At 36.8% G+C, this 18,496-nt stretch overlaps 1 protein-coding gene across 1 annotated transcript; it reads left to right on the top strand.

Moving 5' to 3' along the window:
* Positions 1-360: 360 nt before the first annotated feature.
* LOC136676460 (dipeptidyl peptidase 4-like) lies at positions 361-17,744 on the top strand. Its single transcript, XM_066653510.1, has 26 exons — positions 361-471; positions 732-816; positions 2,359-2,451; positions 2,778-2,872; positions 2,956-3,030; positions 3,701-3,753; positions 4,347-4,416; positions 6,345-6,465; positions 6,821-6,975; positions 7,805-7,902; positions 8,649-8,778; positions 9,030-9,068; positions 9,525-9,623; positions 9,978-10,048; positions 10,338-10,391; positions 10,777-10,904; positions 11,627-11,677; positions 12,051-12,149; positions 12,259-12,328; positions 13,157-13,351; positions 14,300-14,354; positions 14,438-14,537; positions 15,446-15,504; positions 15,632-15,704; positions 16,990-17,063; positions 17,608-17,744. Exons 1-26 carry the CDS (start codon positions 469-471, stop codon positions 17,698-17,700), a joined length of 2,238 nt encoding a protein of 745 aa, XP_066509607.1. The 5' UTR covers positions 361-468; the 3' UTR covers positions 17,701-17,744.
* Positions 17,745-18,496: the final 752 nt, after the last annotated feature.

Here is an 18,496-nt window from a genome sequence, read left to right as displayed (position 1 = left end):
GTGGAAAAAGCGAGGCGAGCGAAATGTTTCCAGACAAACTGCAGCATGTGCGCCATTTTCAGCTTTCAGTTCAACACATCGCTTTTAAAATCTAAAATGATGCAGCAGCAGGACTGACACCAATGAGAGTCAGCAAGAGTGTCTCATGCGCGCGCTGGCTGCAGGTCTGTGTGTGTGTGTGTGTGGGGGGGGGGGGGGGTGCGCGCGCGCGCATTTGTGTGTGTTTTGTCTTGGGATAACGTGCCTTTACATGAACTTTAATCCGTGGTGATTTGATTGTGTCCCCGTTTTTTACAGCTTCACGCGAGCTAATATTTAACGCGAACGGTCAAATTCACTAAAACTGCTTATGTTTCCCCTTCCCTTTCTTTTTTCTTTAAACATCCTGCAGAAAACTGTGAAGAGGAAGGAACCGGTCGTCGCGTGGAGTTTTTTTCCTCTCACTTTGAATCTGCTCGTGAGTCGGGAATGGTTAGTATACGCTCCATTGACTTTTACGCACGCGACATTCATCGTCGCCAAACAGAATACGGTTACGTGCAGCTCTGTGCTAAACTAGTTTGACAGGCTTTGGGGCACTTTGTGAGAGTAGTACATCTGTCATTTAACAGCATACATACAGCATGCCACAACTTTGACACAGACCCGTGGTAAACTAAGAAATCGTAGTGTGTTCCTTATACTTATTTGCCCAATAGCCTGTATGTTTTTCTTTTTTTTTTCATTTTCAGAATGCCTGGAAGATTGTCCTCGCTGTCCTAGGGGTGGCTGTTGTGGTCACTTTGATTGCTGTACCAACAGCTATATTTCTAAATGGTATGTAATAATGTTCAGCAGCTCTATTGCAACGTATTCTTTGTAAATGTCACATTTAAAGGGCCAAGTCATTATGTTTACCTCCAAAAGCAGCAAGCCATACTGAGAGTGATGGATTATTTAATTTTTTAAACATTCTCTACAAGACCTTACAAGAGATAAAGAATGAAAATGCTTTGACAGTCCCCGAATAAACCAGTTTTAGGCTCCATAGTTTGGGCCCAGTCATACACTCCCAGAGGAAAAAGATACTGTACTGGTACATTATTGTCACTAAAGGCACAAACAGTGTAAATGCACCTTTAAAGTTACAACAGTGGTGTGAAAGTCTAGTTGTGTTCCCTAAAGGTACATGACATTATCTTAGGAGAGGTGAATATCTGTAAACTTTCATTGGAGAAATGTTTAAAGTAAAAGAATATAATATGGGTCCTGTAGATGAAATAAGTGTATGGAATCAACACATCTTAAAAATCTACAATTAATATAGAATAATGCACAATTATGTTCACTAGAGGAACAGAATATGTACCAGGGAGTGTACCACTACCACCAGTGACAGCAAAATGTATCACCACAGTGACAAATTTTCTGAGAGTGTATGAGAACGGCTTTGTTTAAAATAGGTTTAGTATAATTGTTGTTTCATACCGTGTAGTAAAATCATTAGAGAGAATGTGTGCATATTTCTGCACATTTTAAGGAATTATTTCTATTTAACAAAATTAAACAAACAAAAAAAAAATCTACGGTTAAATTTAAGTGTACGCACCATTTTTTGTTTTATTTAGCATTAGCGTATAATCAGTGTGCGTTCTATGTTGGAAATGTGTTCAGAAAATTACAAAACTGATCACTTGGCCAGTGCCAAACTCCACACACTTGAATGTGTTATGCAAGAAACTAGACTCTTGTGAAAGTGTTAGCAGTTGTTTTTATTGTTTTATTGAATGAAATTGAGTTAGGTCATTTTAGGTTTGCAGTGGGTCTGATTGGCTCCATAATGACCAGGCTGGACAGTGATGTATTTTCCCCTTTATTGTGTTCACATGGTCCCAGCCTAATCCCTGTTTAAGGATGACTTATTTGCTGTGTCTGAACATAAGTGCACTTTGAACTTTGAGTCATGCTTTCTTCATAGTATTTAAATGTGAGAAACTGTATAAGTCCAAGATAACCTTCTTTAACCCTTGGGTGGCCCTCAATTTATGCACACATTAAGGATCCTTGGTCAAAATGGATTAGTGTGTACTAATTCCTAGACATGGAACATAATGCCCAATTACAGAATATATTTTCTCTCTCACTGCACAAAAAGAAAAGTCATATGACAAATCTTTTACATCTGTGAAACCTGACCTATGTTATTACCTCTGCCTCTACCCAACAGTATATCTCACTAGAAATATATATAATTATATTGGATTGGCTGGGGCAGCTGCATTTAGGCCTAAGCCTAAATATCTTGTTTGAAATTTTGAGGACACTCAATGTACCATAGCTGAAAGGAGCATGTGTGTGTGTGTGTGTGTCTGCTTCCAGAAAAGAAAGAAGGATCCCAGAGGACCTTTACTATGAATGACTACTTTAACAGCAGCATCAGAGCCAGATCCTACAACCTTCGCTGGCTCTCAGGTGAGAAAACATTCTTTTACTAACGCTCAAACAATATCTGGACACATACACAGACACACACACCCATGAACACACCCATTTCACATAAAAAAAAAAAAAATATATATATATATATATATATATATATATTTAACATGACGAACTATATTTTATGGTTAAGGTTAAGCTGTTTGACCACTTTTCTCTACCTGAACTTTATACCTGAAATGCTTATCACAATAATTTTGCAGATAATAATTGTTCGTCAAAATTTACATCCAATTTCAAGCTTAGCAGTACCGTCAAATTTGCTTTTGCTAATCATAGATTTCTCATATATCTCATAGATGATGAATACCTCCATAAGACTCCAGTGGGGTCAGTTTATCTGTTCAATGTTTCTTCAGAGAATGGACAAGATTTCCTCAGTCGCCAGATCTTTGTAAGACAGTCTCAGAAGAACATGCTAATACATCAGTGTGTGTTAATTTTCTTTTTGTAAACATGCTCATCTGTTAATCGCAGGATCAAGTCGAGGCCTTTGATTACATGGTGTCGGCCGATCGCAAGTTTGTTTGTTTCCTGAGTAACTATACAAAGGTCAGATATCGCTTTAATTACTGTAAAGTACACTGCAAAAAAAAACAATAATGGCAAAATATCTGGCAGCTCGTTTTCATTTGTTCATATTAGTGGAACACTATGTAAAATTTGGGTTTTTTGCTCCTGGGGATCCCCCTAGTGTAATTCATTTTTACAGCACTGTACTGAAATGAAGGGGAAGGGAGTGGGGTTGATTCCCACCCTCCTTCAAAATTTACATAGTGTAGTTTCTCCAGTGCAGAGCCTGGAGTAGCATTGGAAGAGACTCTGTTGTCCCTATTAGAGGTCAGTGAAGCATCACAATGAAGCTGTAATTTTAAGGTAAAAATATTATAAAGTGTTCCTTTAATATGCTACGAACAAAATATGGATAATATCACTGCACTCAGATGTATACAGAAGTAATATTTTCTTACAAATTACAGTAAACTCCCATATAATTAAGGAAATAATACAAGCAATCTGTCAACCTATAGAGAAATTTAATCAATAACAGCTCCCTGATCTAAATGACCCATTTAATAAACAGTATGTTATTTTTAGTAATTAACACATTTTAAATTGTACATATAACATCGTGTTTAAAGCAGACACATTTATACAGTTTTTTATTTATAGTAATCTTTTACAAATATATACTCAGGATCTTTTATCTGTCTTCCCTCAGCTCTGGAGACATTCCTACAGTGCATCCTACCACATCTACGACCGTGAGAATGAGTCAGTATTGTCTATGGCTCTAGTAAAAAGTATTGATGATAACTCATATGTCCAAAAGTATGTAGGCACCTGCTTTTCTGACATTCCGTCTAAAAAGGAGAACAGGGCTGCAGTAACACTTCATGCTTTTTTGAGAAAGGTTTCTTTCTACTGCTTGTAGCATTTTTCAGGTCAGGTATTGATCCTACACATATCAGCGATATATAATGGAGCTTTATCACCATAGAGAATACAGTTCCACTGCTTAAAAACAATGGGGGAATTACACAACTCCAGCAGATGCTTGGCATTAATCGTTAGATCCTTAGGCTCATACACAGCTGCTCCAGAGTGTCCCATTCTGGTGTCCAAAGCTGTGTCCAAGCAGTGTCAGTTTTAAAGGTAGTATAATTTACTGATTAGAAGGCCTGTCAGTATGCTTTTGCACATATCATTAACCAAAAAAGATATGAATACTTTGAGGAAAAAATATGATATGTTGTTTATCAAATAGCTGTAAATGGCTATAATACTGTCATATTGTTATTATCTTAATTTTAATACTAACAGATCACTGTTATAAAAAACATTATAGCATTTTCCTCTACCTTTAGGACTTTTATCAACTCAGATATCCCACATGAAGTGCAGTATCTTGAGTGGTCTCCTGCTGGCCACAAACTGGTGAGTCATCAGGTTTCTTTAATTCATACACTATGTGGTCAAGCATTGTTGGACACCTGTTTACCCAGTGTTTCCTCTGAATGGAAGGTTATTAATTGGGAGTACTCTGGTTTAGGCTAGATTTTGGAACATTGATGTTTGATGACGGGCGGCATTGTGTCGTAGCAGGTAGTGTCACACTCACCCAGCTCCAGGGACCTGGAGGTTGTGGGTTCAAGTCTGCGTAGGTTTCCTTCGGGTGCTCTGGTGTCCTCTCACAGTCCAAAAACACACGTTGGTAGGTGGATTGGCGACTCAAAAGTGTCCATAGTGTATGTGTGTGTGTGTTGCCCTGTGAAAGACTGGCACCCAAAGGGTGTATTTCTGCCTTGATTCTGGGTAGGCTCCGGACCCACCGTGACCCTGAACTGCATAAGTGGTTCCAGACAATGAATAAATGAATGGCATCTGATGGCATTCAGCCACAGGAGCTTGAGTAAGGTAAGGTATAAATGTTTGATGCCAATGGTACTAAAAGGGGCTTCACTGTTGCGCAGTGCTGTGTCTTTATATTTCTCTAGCCAACGACTGGCATTGGGCATGTTAACATTGGCTCATGTGCTGCTGCCCCAAATTGTACAAATTTAATGCAAAATTGAGCTCTTTGAATATCTGAATTTACGAATTTATTGGGTGTCTACACATGTTCAGACAGCTTAGCCTCATCTGGCCTTTCTAGATGTTTATAGCTGTGGTGTAATACAAATCAGATTAACATTTTTATCACTGTTCCACCTAGGATTTATCTCACTTTGCGCTGACAGTGCTTTATCTTTCTCTCAGAATTACAGCCTTGTTATCAACACCATCTATGATTTCTGTTTATTGTTTGTACCTGCGTAGTGCCGTGTAATTGTTACTTTTAGTTCCACAGCACCATACACTTATCAGATTATTACATACACTTACACAGTCTCAGTACACTGCAGTAATATTCTCTTTGAAGGCTAAAACTTCTTAAACATTCAATATATCTAAAATTTCCCATTATGTGATTATTGTAACGATATTACTAGATTGTTCAACTTATTTCTGGACATTTATATATGTATGTGGTTTTATTCAGAACAATTCGCTTATTGGCAAATATTTAGCTTTTAATTATTAACTTCTTTTTAAGAAACTTTAAACAAGCCAATCTGCTAATGGAATAAGACATTTTTACTACATAAAATCACTTAATTAAAGGGTAATATATATATATATATATGAGAGGTCCAGGTAGGCACCAGTCCTTCACAGCATGGCACACATACACATTTACTTACACACCCACACCTATGGACACTTTTGAGTCGCCAATCCACTTACCAACGTGTGTTTTTGGACCATGAGAGGAAACCGGAGCACCCGAAGGAAACCGCAGACACAGGGAGAACGCACTGAACTCCTCACAGACAGTCACCCGGAGCGGGCCTTGAACCCACAACCTCCAGGTCCCTAGAGCTGTGTGACTGCGACACTACCTGCTGTGCCACCGTATATATAATATACAAATAGTTTAATAAACATAAAATATTCTTACACTTGTTTTATTCAAAGGTAAATTCACTTATTTAAAGATTTATTACCATTTAGTTATATATAAATGTTGATGCTTAAGATGCAAAGCTCCTTTTGTAGACAATAGGGAGCAAAGCTAACTACAAAAGGAGGCACAGATCATCATGCAGTGCATGTCCGAGGCATATATTATTTCTTCACCGAGATTACTTTAGAAAGGTGCCGTTTATACTTCAAGAAGTAATCTTCTTTATGTTATGAATCAGCCATTATACTCACCTCTAGTGTCCTGGATGAGTCAGAGATTCTGTACTAAGCCAGGGTTGAAAATGGACTATAAACTGGTTCATTCAGGGACTAATCTGGTATAACATTAATTTCTCCAGGCATATGTATGGGATTATAATGTTTATGTGAAGGCCAGCCCCAGCTCATCATCACAGCAAGTGACATTTAATGGAGCTCATAACCAAATCCTGAATGGCATTCCTGACTGGGTGTATGAAGGTAAATAACACATGTTCACATAAAACAAGGACCTAGCTAACTACATAAGTTAGTTCTGACCAGACATATTTGATTAGCTGCTGATTCTGATTCCCCATGTTTTGGACAATACCCCACAATAAACTTCAAGAAAATACAAAGCAGTTTTGATTTTCATCTTAAGTTGCACATAGCAAAAATAAAAAAAAAGAATACATAAATTAAAAAATATATATATTTTTAATAAACATTATAATAAATATTCTTTTGCTACATTTGGTGGAAAAAAAACATTGCTCCTTTAAGAAACCCTTTATATTTGTGTGTGTGTGTATGTATATATAATTTATAATATATAATTTTTTTTGATACACAGAGGAGATGTATTCCACAAACCATGCTCTGTGGTGGTCTCCTACGGGGAGATACTTGGCTTTTGCAGAGTTTAACGACACCAGTGTCCACGCCATTGAATACTCGTGGTACGGTGTGGGTCAATACCCACAAACAGTCATCATCCCATATCCTAAAGTAAGACATAAACAGATAAAAATCAGTAATAACCAATAACAACACTGCTTGTGTGACCATTTCAGAGTTCAGTTCAGATTAAAAGGGGAGTTCCTCTTTTCTAGTTTTCCCATGATTCATCAAGATCTCGCTCAAACCACTATCAATGACTCTGTTTACCCCTCAGTGATTTAATTATGTAGAATAGTGGAAAATTCCTTTTAAAAGTACCATCAGACATTTTGTTCAATGATTCTTATCCTCATTATCAAACTGCTGTTAAACTGACACCTAAGATATCCTGAGTGGTGCAGCTGTATAAACATTGGCTCTGTCAATGAGACATGGCTGGTTCAATACCTTGTGAGTTGGAAGTCCTAGAGAGCATAACTGGCCACATTCACTGGGTGGATATGTTGCTCTCCTCTAATCCCATCACACAAGCACAATACTGACTATTGTAGAACCTGTTAGCTAATGCAACAGATCTGAGCACAAGGAGTTCTATTTGTGTAAGTCATGGCAGTTCGAAAAGAGACAGCGGCTGGATTCACAGGTCTCAGAGCAAGATTAAAATGAAAAAGGTGACACCTAGTGGCCTGGGTGTATAAGTGACTTATTTTAAGCATGAATGTGGGAACCCGCTCTATGGAGCATAACTATATTCATTCAGGAGATGCCCATTATAAAAACTGCAATAATCCTTTTAAAAAAATATATAGTGTAGTTTACTAATTTTTGGTCGTAAGCTAACTATGTTAATTCTTGGATTACTATGGTGCTATTCCTGGACTTTCTGATTTGAGATCTTATATAGTTGTTCCCCTCTGAATGACATTTTTATTTCCAGCCAGGAACACCGAACCCAACAGTGCGCCTGTTTGTAGCTGATACTACAAATGTGTCTAGAATTATGGAGGTTGTGGTGCCAGAAGCTCTAAGAGCTGGGTAAATATGTTTTATAATATGTGCACGTTTTAGAAAGTAAGTCTCATGTTTACTATTCCATACAAGCTATCATTTTTCTACCACAATTCCAATATTAAATTTCTAAAAGTTAAACAATTGCACAGGATGTGTGTTTTTATAGAACATGTTTTCACGTTTCAGATTGCAAAGAATTTTTGGCACAAATTTCGCACAAGTGTGACACATCTGCATTTCTCCTATGGCCCACATTTGGCATTGAATAATGGCAGGTAGTGTCCCAGTCACACAGCTCCAGGGACCTGGAGATTGTGGGTTTAAATCCTGCTCTGGGTGACTGTCTGTGAGGAGTTTGGTGTGTTCTCCCAGTGTCCATGTGGGTTTCCTCCGGGTGCTCCGGTTTCCTCCCATGGTCGAAAAATCACATGGTAGGTGGATTGGCAGTTCAAAAGTGTCCATAGGTATGAGTGTGTGTCACCCTGAGAAGGACTGCCGTTCCCTCCAGGGTGTGTTCCTACCTTACATGCAGTGATACTGGGTCAAATCCGGAAGAGTTGGCATGAGAATTGGACCACGTACAGCACACACAACATGTCCAGAAAGCCAAGCTAATTCTGGCTCATGACAGACACAGCATACCAATGCCATATCTGAACAAAAAGTGCCAAAAGTGAGTCTTCTATGTGGGTTGACCTGGGTCAAAATAGCAAATGACAGTACAGTGCAGAATTATTTTTTTCCTGAATCCATATGTTATTTTTCTGTAGAGAGCACTACCTGAGCACGGTTACCTGGGCAACGAATGAAAGCATTGCAGTCCAGTGGCAAAACAGGACACAGAACTATGTGATTCTGCAGCTTTATGAACTCAATGGTGACATTTGGAGAGAAACCACGGTATTGTTTTCCAGTCACCATAATCTGATTTAATGGAACATTTTATATCAAGCTAGACCCAATACTTAATAATTTCCATCAGATCTTGAATCCAGATTCTGGTCTTGGATTTATTAGCAATAGTTAGTATGTCAAAAAATGGCCAAATAATTAATCAACTTAATTTATTCATGTTATCAAACACAAAACTCGTTGTAGTGAATATGTATTCAGTTGGTTTGTTTGTAACTATGCATTTTTGCATTTTGCAGGGGATAAATGTGACAAGCAGCACAGGGTGGGTTGGACGAGTATGTATTGCTCCACTTCTCTCTTTCTTTCTATTTGTATAACTATTTATATAAATTCTTTATCCTTCTGATAAGTCTCCTGATTACTGAGAATAATATTTACCAATATTTCAACTGTGGTATTATATTGTACACTACATTGCCAAAAATGTAAGCTTGCGCCCATTGTATAATCTTAAACAAGAAGTATTCATAATTAGTCAGAATTAAAAGAGTTAGTCCCCCCTTTGTTACAGCAACTGCTTGTATTCCTCTGGGAACCACATTATTGTAAGGATTTGACTGTCATCAGCCACAAGAGCATTAAATGGGCAAAATACTGAAACATCTGCATCACAATCACCATTGGAGCTCCCCAGCCTAATGTTAACTAAAACTAACATATCCCTTTGTCCACATATGGACAAAAAATTCACTCACTGTCTGTAACTAATACTATAAATATTTTCCCTCTAGTTTTCCCCGAGTGATCCCGTTTTTCGGCCAGATGGATCTAGCTTTTATTACATCACAAGCGACTCAAGTGGCTTTAAGCATCTTCATCACTTTAACGGAGTGAGTGCCTTTTTCTTATCAATGTTTTTACAGTCAATGGGATTAAAACACTCATACTATACATATTTTTGCCAAGTCACATGTCTTTTATAGAAGCATGAAATCCATAAAATTTCACAATAGGAAGTGACCATTCTCAGAGGCAAGGCCAAAGAGCAGAGAAACTGCTCTTACATTTTAACTTACTTTCTGCACTTTGCCACTGAAAACAAAGGCATTGATTCATCAGAGACAATGATTCAAATAAATGTTTTAATTGTTCTGATGAATAACCGCTCAAAAATATTCACTGCTACACTTCATGGAGGTTATGCTCCCAACATGTTTCAGAACACTATGGGTTTTTTTTTCTAGAACACTATAATACCTATAACATCAGGTCTGTGGGAGGTCAGTAGCATCCTCAAGGTGACAAATCATGTGATGTAAGTATGTACTTTATTAAAGATGTTAATTCTGATATTTGAGCTACTAGATGTTTTCTTCATCTATATCTATGTTTATGTTAAGATTTTACCTATGTGTTAATGTTGAATTAAAAGTTAAGAAAATGTATGCTTTCTCCAGAAAATACATACAGAAATAATGTTTTTTTTATATAATCATAATCAATGACCCACTGGGTTGTTTTGTTGTGCACATTAAATTTTAATCTTTGTGTGTTTTAATATCTGTAACATTTTATGCTTATACATTTACCTTTGATCTGTGCAGATATTTTGTGAGTACTGAGTACAATAGCAGCCCAGGACAGAGAAATGTTTATAAGTAAGTTTCCCCTAGTTCTCACACATTCATTCACTGCTCTGTATTTAGAGGTATTCTGAGGTTCAATTAATTTTTTATTTGGGCTGCATTGATGCTAAATTTATTGATGTACTGGGATATTGCAGTATGTGTTTCGTTTATAACAATGATACCTGATGAGTAATTTCTAGCTTTCTTTTGCTACTTACTTATCAATATAATCAATTATAATCCATCAAATTGCCACTTAATTATCAGTAAAAGCTTACAATTACCAAGGAAACATCTACAAAAAAATAATTAAAATGTGAAGTAATCTACCTGTTAAATACAATTAATTCAAGCTTGGTATGTTTTATTTGTGGCATATATATATATAAATTGAGTTTCATGTATTTTTCTGCAGAATATCTATACAAGGATCTACTCACTCTGATCGTATGTGTCTCACCTGCACTCTGAATGAGGACAGATGCAAATATAACTCTGCCTACTTCAGCACTGAAGGCACCTACTACAGAATGGACTGCTCAGGTGAAGACGAATTCCCCATAGAATTATTTCTCCCACAGGCCAGTACTTAAATATCTTTAGAAAGCTGCCATTCTACTGACACCTAGTGGTCCGAATATACCACTTATTTTAAACGTGCCCCATGGGAGCACCTGCTTTGAAGAACAGTAGGGATCTTCAGAGCACATTGATTCTTTGTCTTCTCTGAGCTCCACTTGTGAAAATATTTGAATCTCTTGAAATTCTAATTTGTGGTGTTAAATAGACTTGGTCAATTTGGCCTGGTAAATGCACACAACAGAAAATATTCCTTGTACGATAGGTATGAAAAAATAAAGAAACTATTTCTTTATTTTCATCGTCTTTTGCCTGAAACCACATTGAATTTTGGTGAATGTGTTGTTTCTGATGTGATTGTTTCTTACTGGTATTGAATAATGCATGAAATATTGCTTTGTGGGCAGCACAGTTTCGCAGCAGATAGAGTCACTTTCACACAGCTCTAGGGCCCACAGTCCAAAACTCATGCTGGTAGGTGGATTGGTTATTCAAAATGTGTCCATAGTTGAGAGTGTGTGAGTGACTGCGTGAGCGAGTTTTGACCTGTGATAAGGGGAATCCTTATATCCAGGTTGTGTTTCTGCTTTGCGTCCAGTGATTCCAACACAATCATGAAAGGATAAAAAAAAGGTTACAAAAAATGAAACAATTAATGAATATTAATTTGTTTTTTGTATTTTTAGGTCCTGGGCTCCCTCTATACATTCTGAGAGACAGTCGAGGGCCTGGCTCAGGTACAAAGACTCGCTAAACCTCTTACAATCACAATGCACATACATACACTAGTGTGTGCTGATCCAATATATAAAGGACATTAATTGGGATTTTGTTCCTCATTCACACTAGCTTTCAGAATATTGCTGTGAGGTTTTTTTTGCATTCAGTCACATAAATATAAATAATATCATGTACAGAGTCCTCCCAAAAGTACTGGATGGAGCTCTGTCACTCCAAAGAACACAATTCCATGCCATTACCCAATACTTGAGGCTTTACCACTCTGGTTAGTGCTTGGTATTGAGCCTGGTGGCCATGGTCATGTGTTATACCCAAAATATGTTCATGGACATTATTAAAAAATGCTCCCATCCTATTTATTATTTTCAGAGATCAAGGTTTTGGAGGACAATAAAAACCTGGAATCCATTCTACAGGATTTTGCCATGCCTAGCATTACACATGGCACTCTGAAGATTGGAGAGTTCGGTGAGGCTACAATAAGATCTTTTCACCTGTGTCTATGGTTTGAATAATTAATTAATTCATTCATTCATTCATATGCTGTGGCTAACTGTCTACAAATCCTCTTTCACAGACCTGTGGTACCAGATGATCCTTCCTCCCAAATTTGATAAGTCAAAAAAATATCCTCTGCTTATTGATGTGTAAGTTATTTACATATTTTTTTCTCTCTTTGAATCCACGCCTAAATTTTAGTTACAGCTTTTAAGTGAATATTCTAGTCTTTGAATTCATTGAAAAGAATTAATGTGGTCACCTTGTGAAGAACTGGCACACCCTCCAGGTGCGCTCAATGATTCTGGGTAGGCTCCGGACCCACCGCGACCCTGAATTAGATAAGCGGTTACAGACAATGAATGAATGATAAATTAATAAATTAATTAATGTGGTGTGTGGAATGGTGTAGTGGTTAATTATAGTCTATGACATCGATTCTTAATTCAACATCCTAATCTGACATGGTTTGAGGTAATTATTTAAAAAAAAATTGCATGCCCTTTGCATAGGTGCAAAGTATTGTGTCATGCTTTTATCAGGCTCAGGCCCATATAAGAGGTTTCCTGTATAAGAATGATTAATGGGATTTTTGTAAATCACTGATATCCTGTGGTAAACAAAACAATTCCAAACCTATTAGATTTTGGCCTATGAACCTTTTTTATTTAGCAGTTGAAATACACCAACATGACATCACACTTAAGTCTTATAATAAGTTTATTATTAATCTTTACTGTTGTAATAACCCACCAGCAGCTTCTCAAACTGGAGCCTACAATCGCCAAAGCCTTCTAACTCCCAAATCGGACAAAGCTTACAAAGGCAAACGGACAAAGGCAACTCATACACACCTGCCAGCTTTGTCTATTATTGGAGATAAAAGGCTTTGGCTGATTAGTTTTTCTGGCAGTTCCTTATATGGTCATGATGGCCACACAAACTCAGTGATCTGTATGTTAATCTCTCTTGGCTAGCTATGCTGGGCCATGCAGTCAAAAATCAGATTTCCGGTTCCGGATCGACTGGTCCACGTACCTGGCCAGCACAGAGAATATCATTGTGGCCAGCTTTGACGGCAGAGGGAGTGGTTACCAAGGTGATAAAATAATGCACTCCATATACAAACGCCTGGGCACTTACGAAGTGGAAGACCAGATAACTGCAGCCAGGTAAATACCCTCCTCCAATCACACCTGCAGTGAATGAAGCTTTAGACTTTGTGAACAGCTGAGTAATATCTTCAAACCCAGAACAGATGTGTCAGTCTTGACCCCATGTAGGAGGACTACATCTCATTAAATTCTGTGGTTTTCCAGAACCTTCCAAACCCACACTTACTGTTAGTGTTTTTTTCAGTTCTAGTGTTTTCGTACGAAACTGTGCTCAATTTAGCCACTTATGTCATCACAGTCATAAACTGTTGAGAGTTGAAGAACTCAGTCTGGACATCATAGATCGGTATCATCTTGGGGGATTGCAAAGATAACTGGGGCCAAGGTCATTTTCTGTGTTCAGTATGAGGTCAGAACAGACTTGGTAAATCTTTAGAGCCCCCTGTAGGCCAATTAATAATATTAAAGTCTGAATCCTATCCAGTCCTATTCATTCTTGTTCATTTTTAATCTACTAATAAAAAGTATACACATTTTAAAAAGCTGTTTCCAAAAATACAATGTGCCAAATATCATATTTAATGAGGAACTTTTCAAATTGCTCAAAACAAAAAAATTAAATAATGAATGTAAAAAAAATTGGCATTAAAAACCTGATCCCCAAAGCATTTTGTTTTCAAACAATGATTTACAAACAAAAGATACCTCCAAAGCTCTCCTTTTATTGTTACCACTAACAGTAGCAGCAATTACCATGGCAACAACACAGCTAAAAGCTGCCAGTCATAAACATCATGGTTTTATGAAATGGTTCCAAGGTTAAAACAGGAGAAAATCTGACAGTAAATTTAAGTAAATGTATATATATATATAGGTTATATATATATAACCTTTTTTATTCAGCTCTACCTACCAGTGTGCCAATAATTTTATATATATATATATATGTGTGTGTATGTATGTATGTATGTTTGCTAATGTTATATTGTTTCTTCCTTTTGGTAGACATTTTATTAATTTGGGCTACGTCAATAAAGAGAAAATTGCGATTTGGGGTTGGGTAAGTCTAGCTAACAAATATTTGATTAACCTTGTATTACCATACAATAAAATAATGACACTGATATATTGACTGCTTTACAGTCGTATGGTGGTTACGTCACTTCCATGGTTCTAGGAGCAGGGAGTGGAGTATTCAAATGTGGCATGGCTGTTGCTCCAGTGTCTAAATGGGAGTATTATGGTATGGAATTAATTTAATATTGCCCATGCACATGCTCAACATGTCCAGTAGTTTCTAGACACTTTTTGTAAGACAATTTATATGCTTTAAGGGGCACACATTGCTGACCCAGGTGTTCACCTGTGCACATACAACTTGTGTAATCACTGTAGAAAATCATTGACCAGTTGACTGAAATGCTGTAGAGCAATGGCTCATGAGCCTAAAATCACCAAGCTCCATACAAATCCTTCTCCAAAAGGGACATATAGCCCCTCAGTACTCCCTTCCGTAGTGATGGATAGTCTGATACATTTGGGATGATTTATAACAAACCATCCAACATCAACACATGGCCTCAATATTATTGGTGTAGGGCTGGACATTTATATCATGATATATTTCTTAATTTTGGTCGATATGGTAGAATTCTGGTATTGATATGACCAGTATAAAATCCACAGAAAAAAAACTCCAAGAACAAACAAGAAACATGACATCACCATCAAACATTAACCTTTTGGCTTTGTTAATATTAATATTTTCACACAGGGGTGTGCTGAACTGACGACAGTTCCCTGTAATGAATGTCTGTCAGAGACAGATGTTGCAAATAATGAATAATAAATGATTGAAAATGTGTTTAAATATAATATCATTGTTACTGAAACATTTACATTGCAATATATATTGATATTGTATTACTGTCCAGCCCTATGTAAGTACCATCAAAATCAGCAATGTTCCAACATCAATAGTGTGATGATCTTGTAGAAGAGTAAAGGCTGTTACTGCAGCAGGAAAGCACAAATTCTTGATTGATACCCTTCAGTTCAGAAGAAAAACTGGCAAGGTTTCTACAAACCATGGGTTACTTTCTAGTTTATTTGGATTTTGTTGATATCATGTTTATCCCTTTCCTTTAACAGATTCTATTTACACTGAGCGCTACATGTTGACTCCAGCACAAAACCAGGCCTTTTATGACGTAAGTAAATGTCCACATTGTAGCAGGTTTCCCTAAATGACTTCAATAAGGGTTTGAGTCAGCTTTGTGAGATATAAACCCTGATTTACAAGCGTGCTGATTTGAGGAAATGGTGTAATGTGTGCAGAACTCTACGGTGACAGGCCGAGCCAAGAATTTCAAAAGCGTCCAGTACCTCCTGGTGCATGGGACTGCAGACGGTGAGGCTTCTGTTTCAAATCATTTATCAGCTCAGCAGCACATAAACATTTACACTTTCATACACATGTAGGGCCACAAGCCTGTGCTAAACCCATATCTCTCGTTCACACAGAAGATGAATCACTCCAAACATTCCTTTCTTGCGCTTACAGTTGTTTCCAAACATTTTGGCACCCCAAGCAAGTTTTAGTGCAATTTAGTATATTATAACAAATAAATTGCCATGACTAAAATTGCACAGTAAGACGTTACAGTAGTGAATAATTTAAAAAAAAAAAACAAATTGCATCATAAATTGTAGAGAATTATGTAGATTCATCAACTGTTTATTAAAAGGTACAGAAGTCCCTGTAAAGGACATATCCTAAAATCAACAGAACATTGACCAGGTGTGCACCAACCTCTGCAAACCATTGTAATGTAGAAAAGTCTGTTAGCTGATTTTGTAATCAGAATGTTTCACTCTTCTTGATATTTTGCTTAAATCCTAGAAAGATGGACTTAAATATTTTAATGACTTTAGTGTTTAAGTATAGTCTGAACCACACTAAGAGCAATCTGTCCAGATATGACTATAGAACAAGGACACACCACAGACCCCCCCCGGTGGTTCTCCATCCTGAAGCGTAACTACATGCTGTTGTCCAGCTTGGGAATTTAAAATTAGGTCTAAAAGTGAAGATAAACTGGTTGAATGGAGTGGCAAAAATGACTGTGATGTTTCAGCAAAGTGATCCACAAGCACATTTAAATGGTAAATGGGTTCACACTATAAAATACCCCACAGCATTAAGTGTTGCGCGTGCCACAGTGAAAATGTCTCAACCTTAAGGCGGTTTCACAGAGATTTGTAAATGAAATAGAAAGTCCATTAGACTTTGAAGGCATTTTTATAAGGAAGAGGATGCACAAACAGACATTTCTTATGTCAATTCAGATAGAAAATGAAAAACATATTGCCTCCAGTATTTTAAATTTAAATACAAAAAATAATAATAATAATTAAAAACATATATACTAATAAATTGACAGAATGTCTTGGGGTATGGGCACAAGTTTAAAGTATCCACTCTGAGGTGTGTGGATGTCCAAAATGGTTGAAAATCCCTGCCTTAATAAGAGATAGTATGTGGGAAATAGCACCTCTTGGTGCAATCCCTAGTGAGTGAGCATGACTATGCATGAAAGTGAGTGAATTACAAACTAGTTCTGAGGCTCTTTGCATCTAAAAAAGGAACTCAAAAAGAAAAACCAGAAAGCAATGACATTATTTTGCTTTTTCAGACAATGTCCACTTCCAGCAAGCTGCTCAGATCTCCAAAGCTCTTGTGAATGAACAAGTGGATTTTGATTCAATGGTAAATGAATTTAAACGTTTATCTGAGTTTTAACCCCAGATATAACCATTTCTTTGCAATGATCTTTTCAGTCATGCATCTACTAGCATAGGCTGTTATGTGGCAAAAAAAGCCCAGATGCATTCCTTATGTTCACTTATAATCAGTTAGAATATCAGTGTTTTATTTATATAAAGCCACATTTGCCAAATTTTACAAATTATAGCCTTCTAATTTAGACTATATCTCAATGTGCCCAGTATAAAGACCGGTGCTATAGATGACTGCACAATGTCTAAGAAAGCTGTATAACACTGGCAACTGTTGCAATTATAAAGTTAACCTCCAACATAGTTCAAGTCAGCTATCTACAAGTTATGAGTAGATATTTACATACTGTTTATTACTTAATAGGTTCTTAATATTTCTCCAAAAAGAACTTTAAAACTGCCTTGTGATTCTGTAAAATAAAACATTTTTGCTGTTATAATATTTATTGTTTATTTATCTTATGTATACCACTTTCTCTTCCTGCCACCTCCACCTCCCTCCCTCCCTCTCTCAGTGGTACACAGATGAGGATCACAGTCTTGGAGGGTCAGCCAATCACCATGTCTATACCCACATGACTCACTTCCTGAAGAACTGTTTTGCATGAAATATTCCTCAAAACCTTGAAACTTCCTGGAGCACAGACAGTCGGGAAACATTCTGACTCATCAAAACTGTCCTGGGATACTCCACCACTGCAAAATCATTCCATAAATCCTACTGCATCACAAAAAAGAGAGAAGTTTATATATAGATTATATAGGTATAGATAATGGATATTTTATATTATAAAGCCAAAGAGATACAGATTAAAGCCTTAAAATAAAAATGTTTAATTATTTTTATTGAACAAATATTTTCTCTTAATTAACCTCACTGTGCTCAATACCAAGCAATGGCTGGAAGGATATAAAATATCTAGTGTAACGCCTTCCCAGAAGAGGCTCTTCTGCAGGAAGATAAGCAACTGTATAAAAACATTTGGCTATATAGTGTAACTCCAATGAGGAGCAGCCTTTTTGAATGTGCATTTCTTTTTAAAAAATTTAAATTTTAAAAAAAGTAGTATGCCTTAAACCTAGTTTTGAGATTCCAATTTTCACTACTTGATTAGATTGAAAAGACCAGATGCAAGAACATTATAAAGTCTATGGCTGGTGTGTGTGTGTGTGTGTGTGTGTTTGGGGGTGGATACAACACATAATCACTATACATAGTTTTTTTTGCAGTATACAAGATGTATCAAAGTATTTGTTTTTGTTTTGAAATCAGATACATCTACAGTAAGAAAATCTACAGTAGATATCAGTTATGGGGAAAAAAAGCACTTCACACACATTCCTAATTCTGTATTCAATTGAAAAAGCAGGGGATCTGTTTTTTAACTTCTGAAAATATACACA

Source organism: Hoplias malabaricus, chromosome X2 (assembly GCF_029633855.1).
Source record: "Hoplias malabaricus isolate fHopMal1 chromosome X2, fHopMal1.hap1, whole genome shotgun sequence".
NCBI classification, from domain to species: Eukaryota; Metazoa; Chordata; class Actinopteri; order Characiformes; family Erythrinidae; genus Hoplias; species Hoplias malabaricus.
The sequence above is the reverse complement of the archived record's forward strand: the minus strand, read 5'-3'. Positions and strand labels throughout refer to the sequence as shown.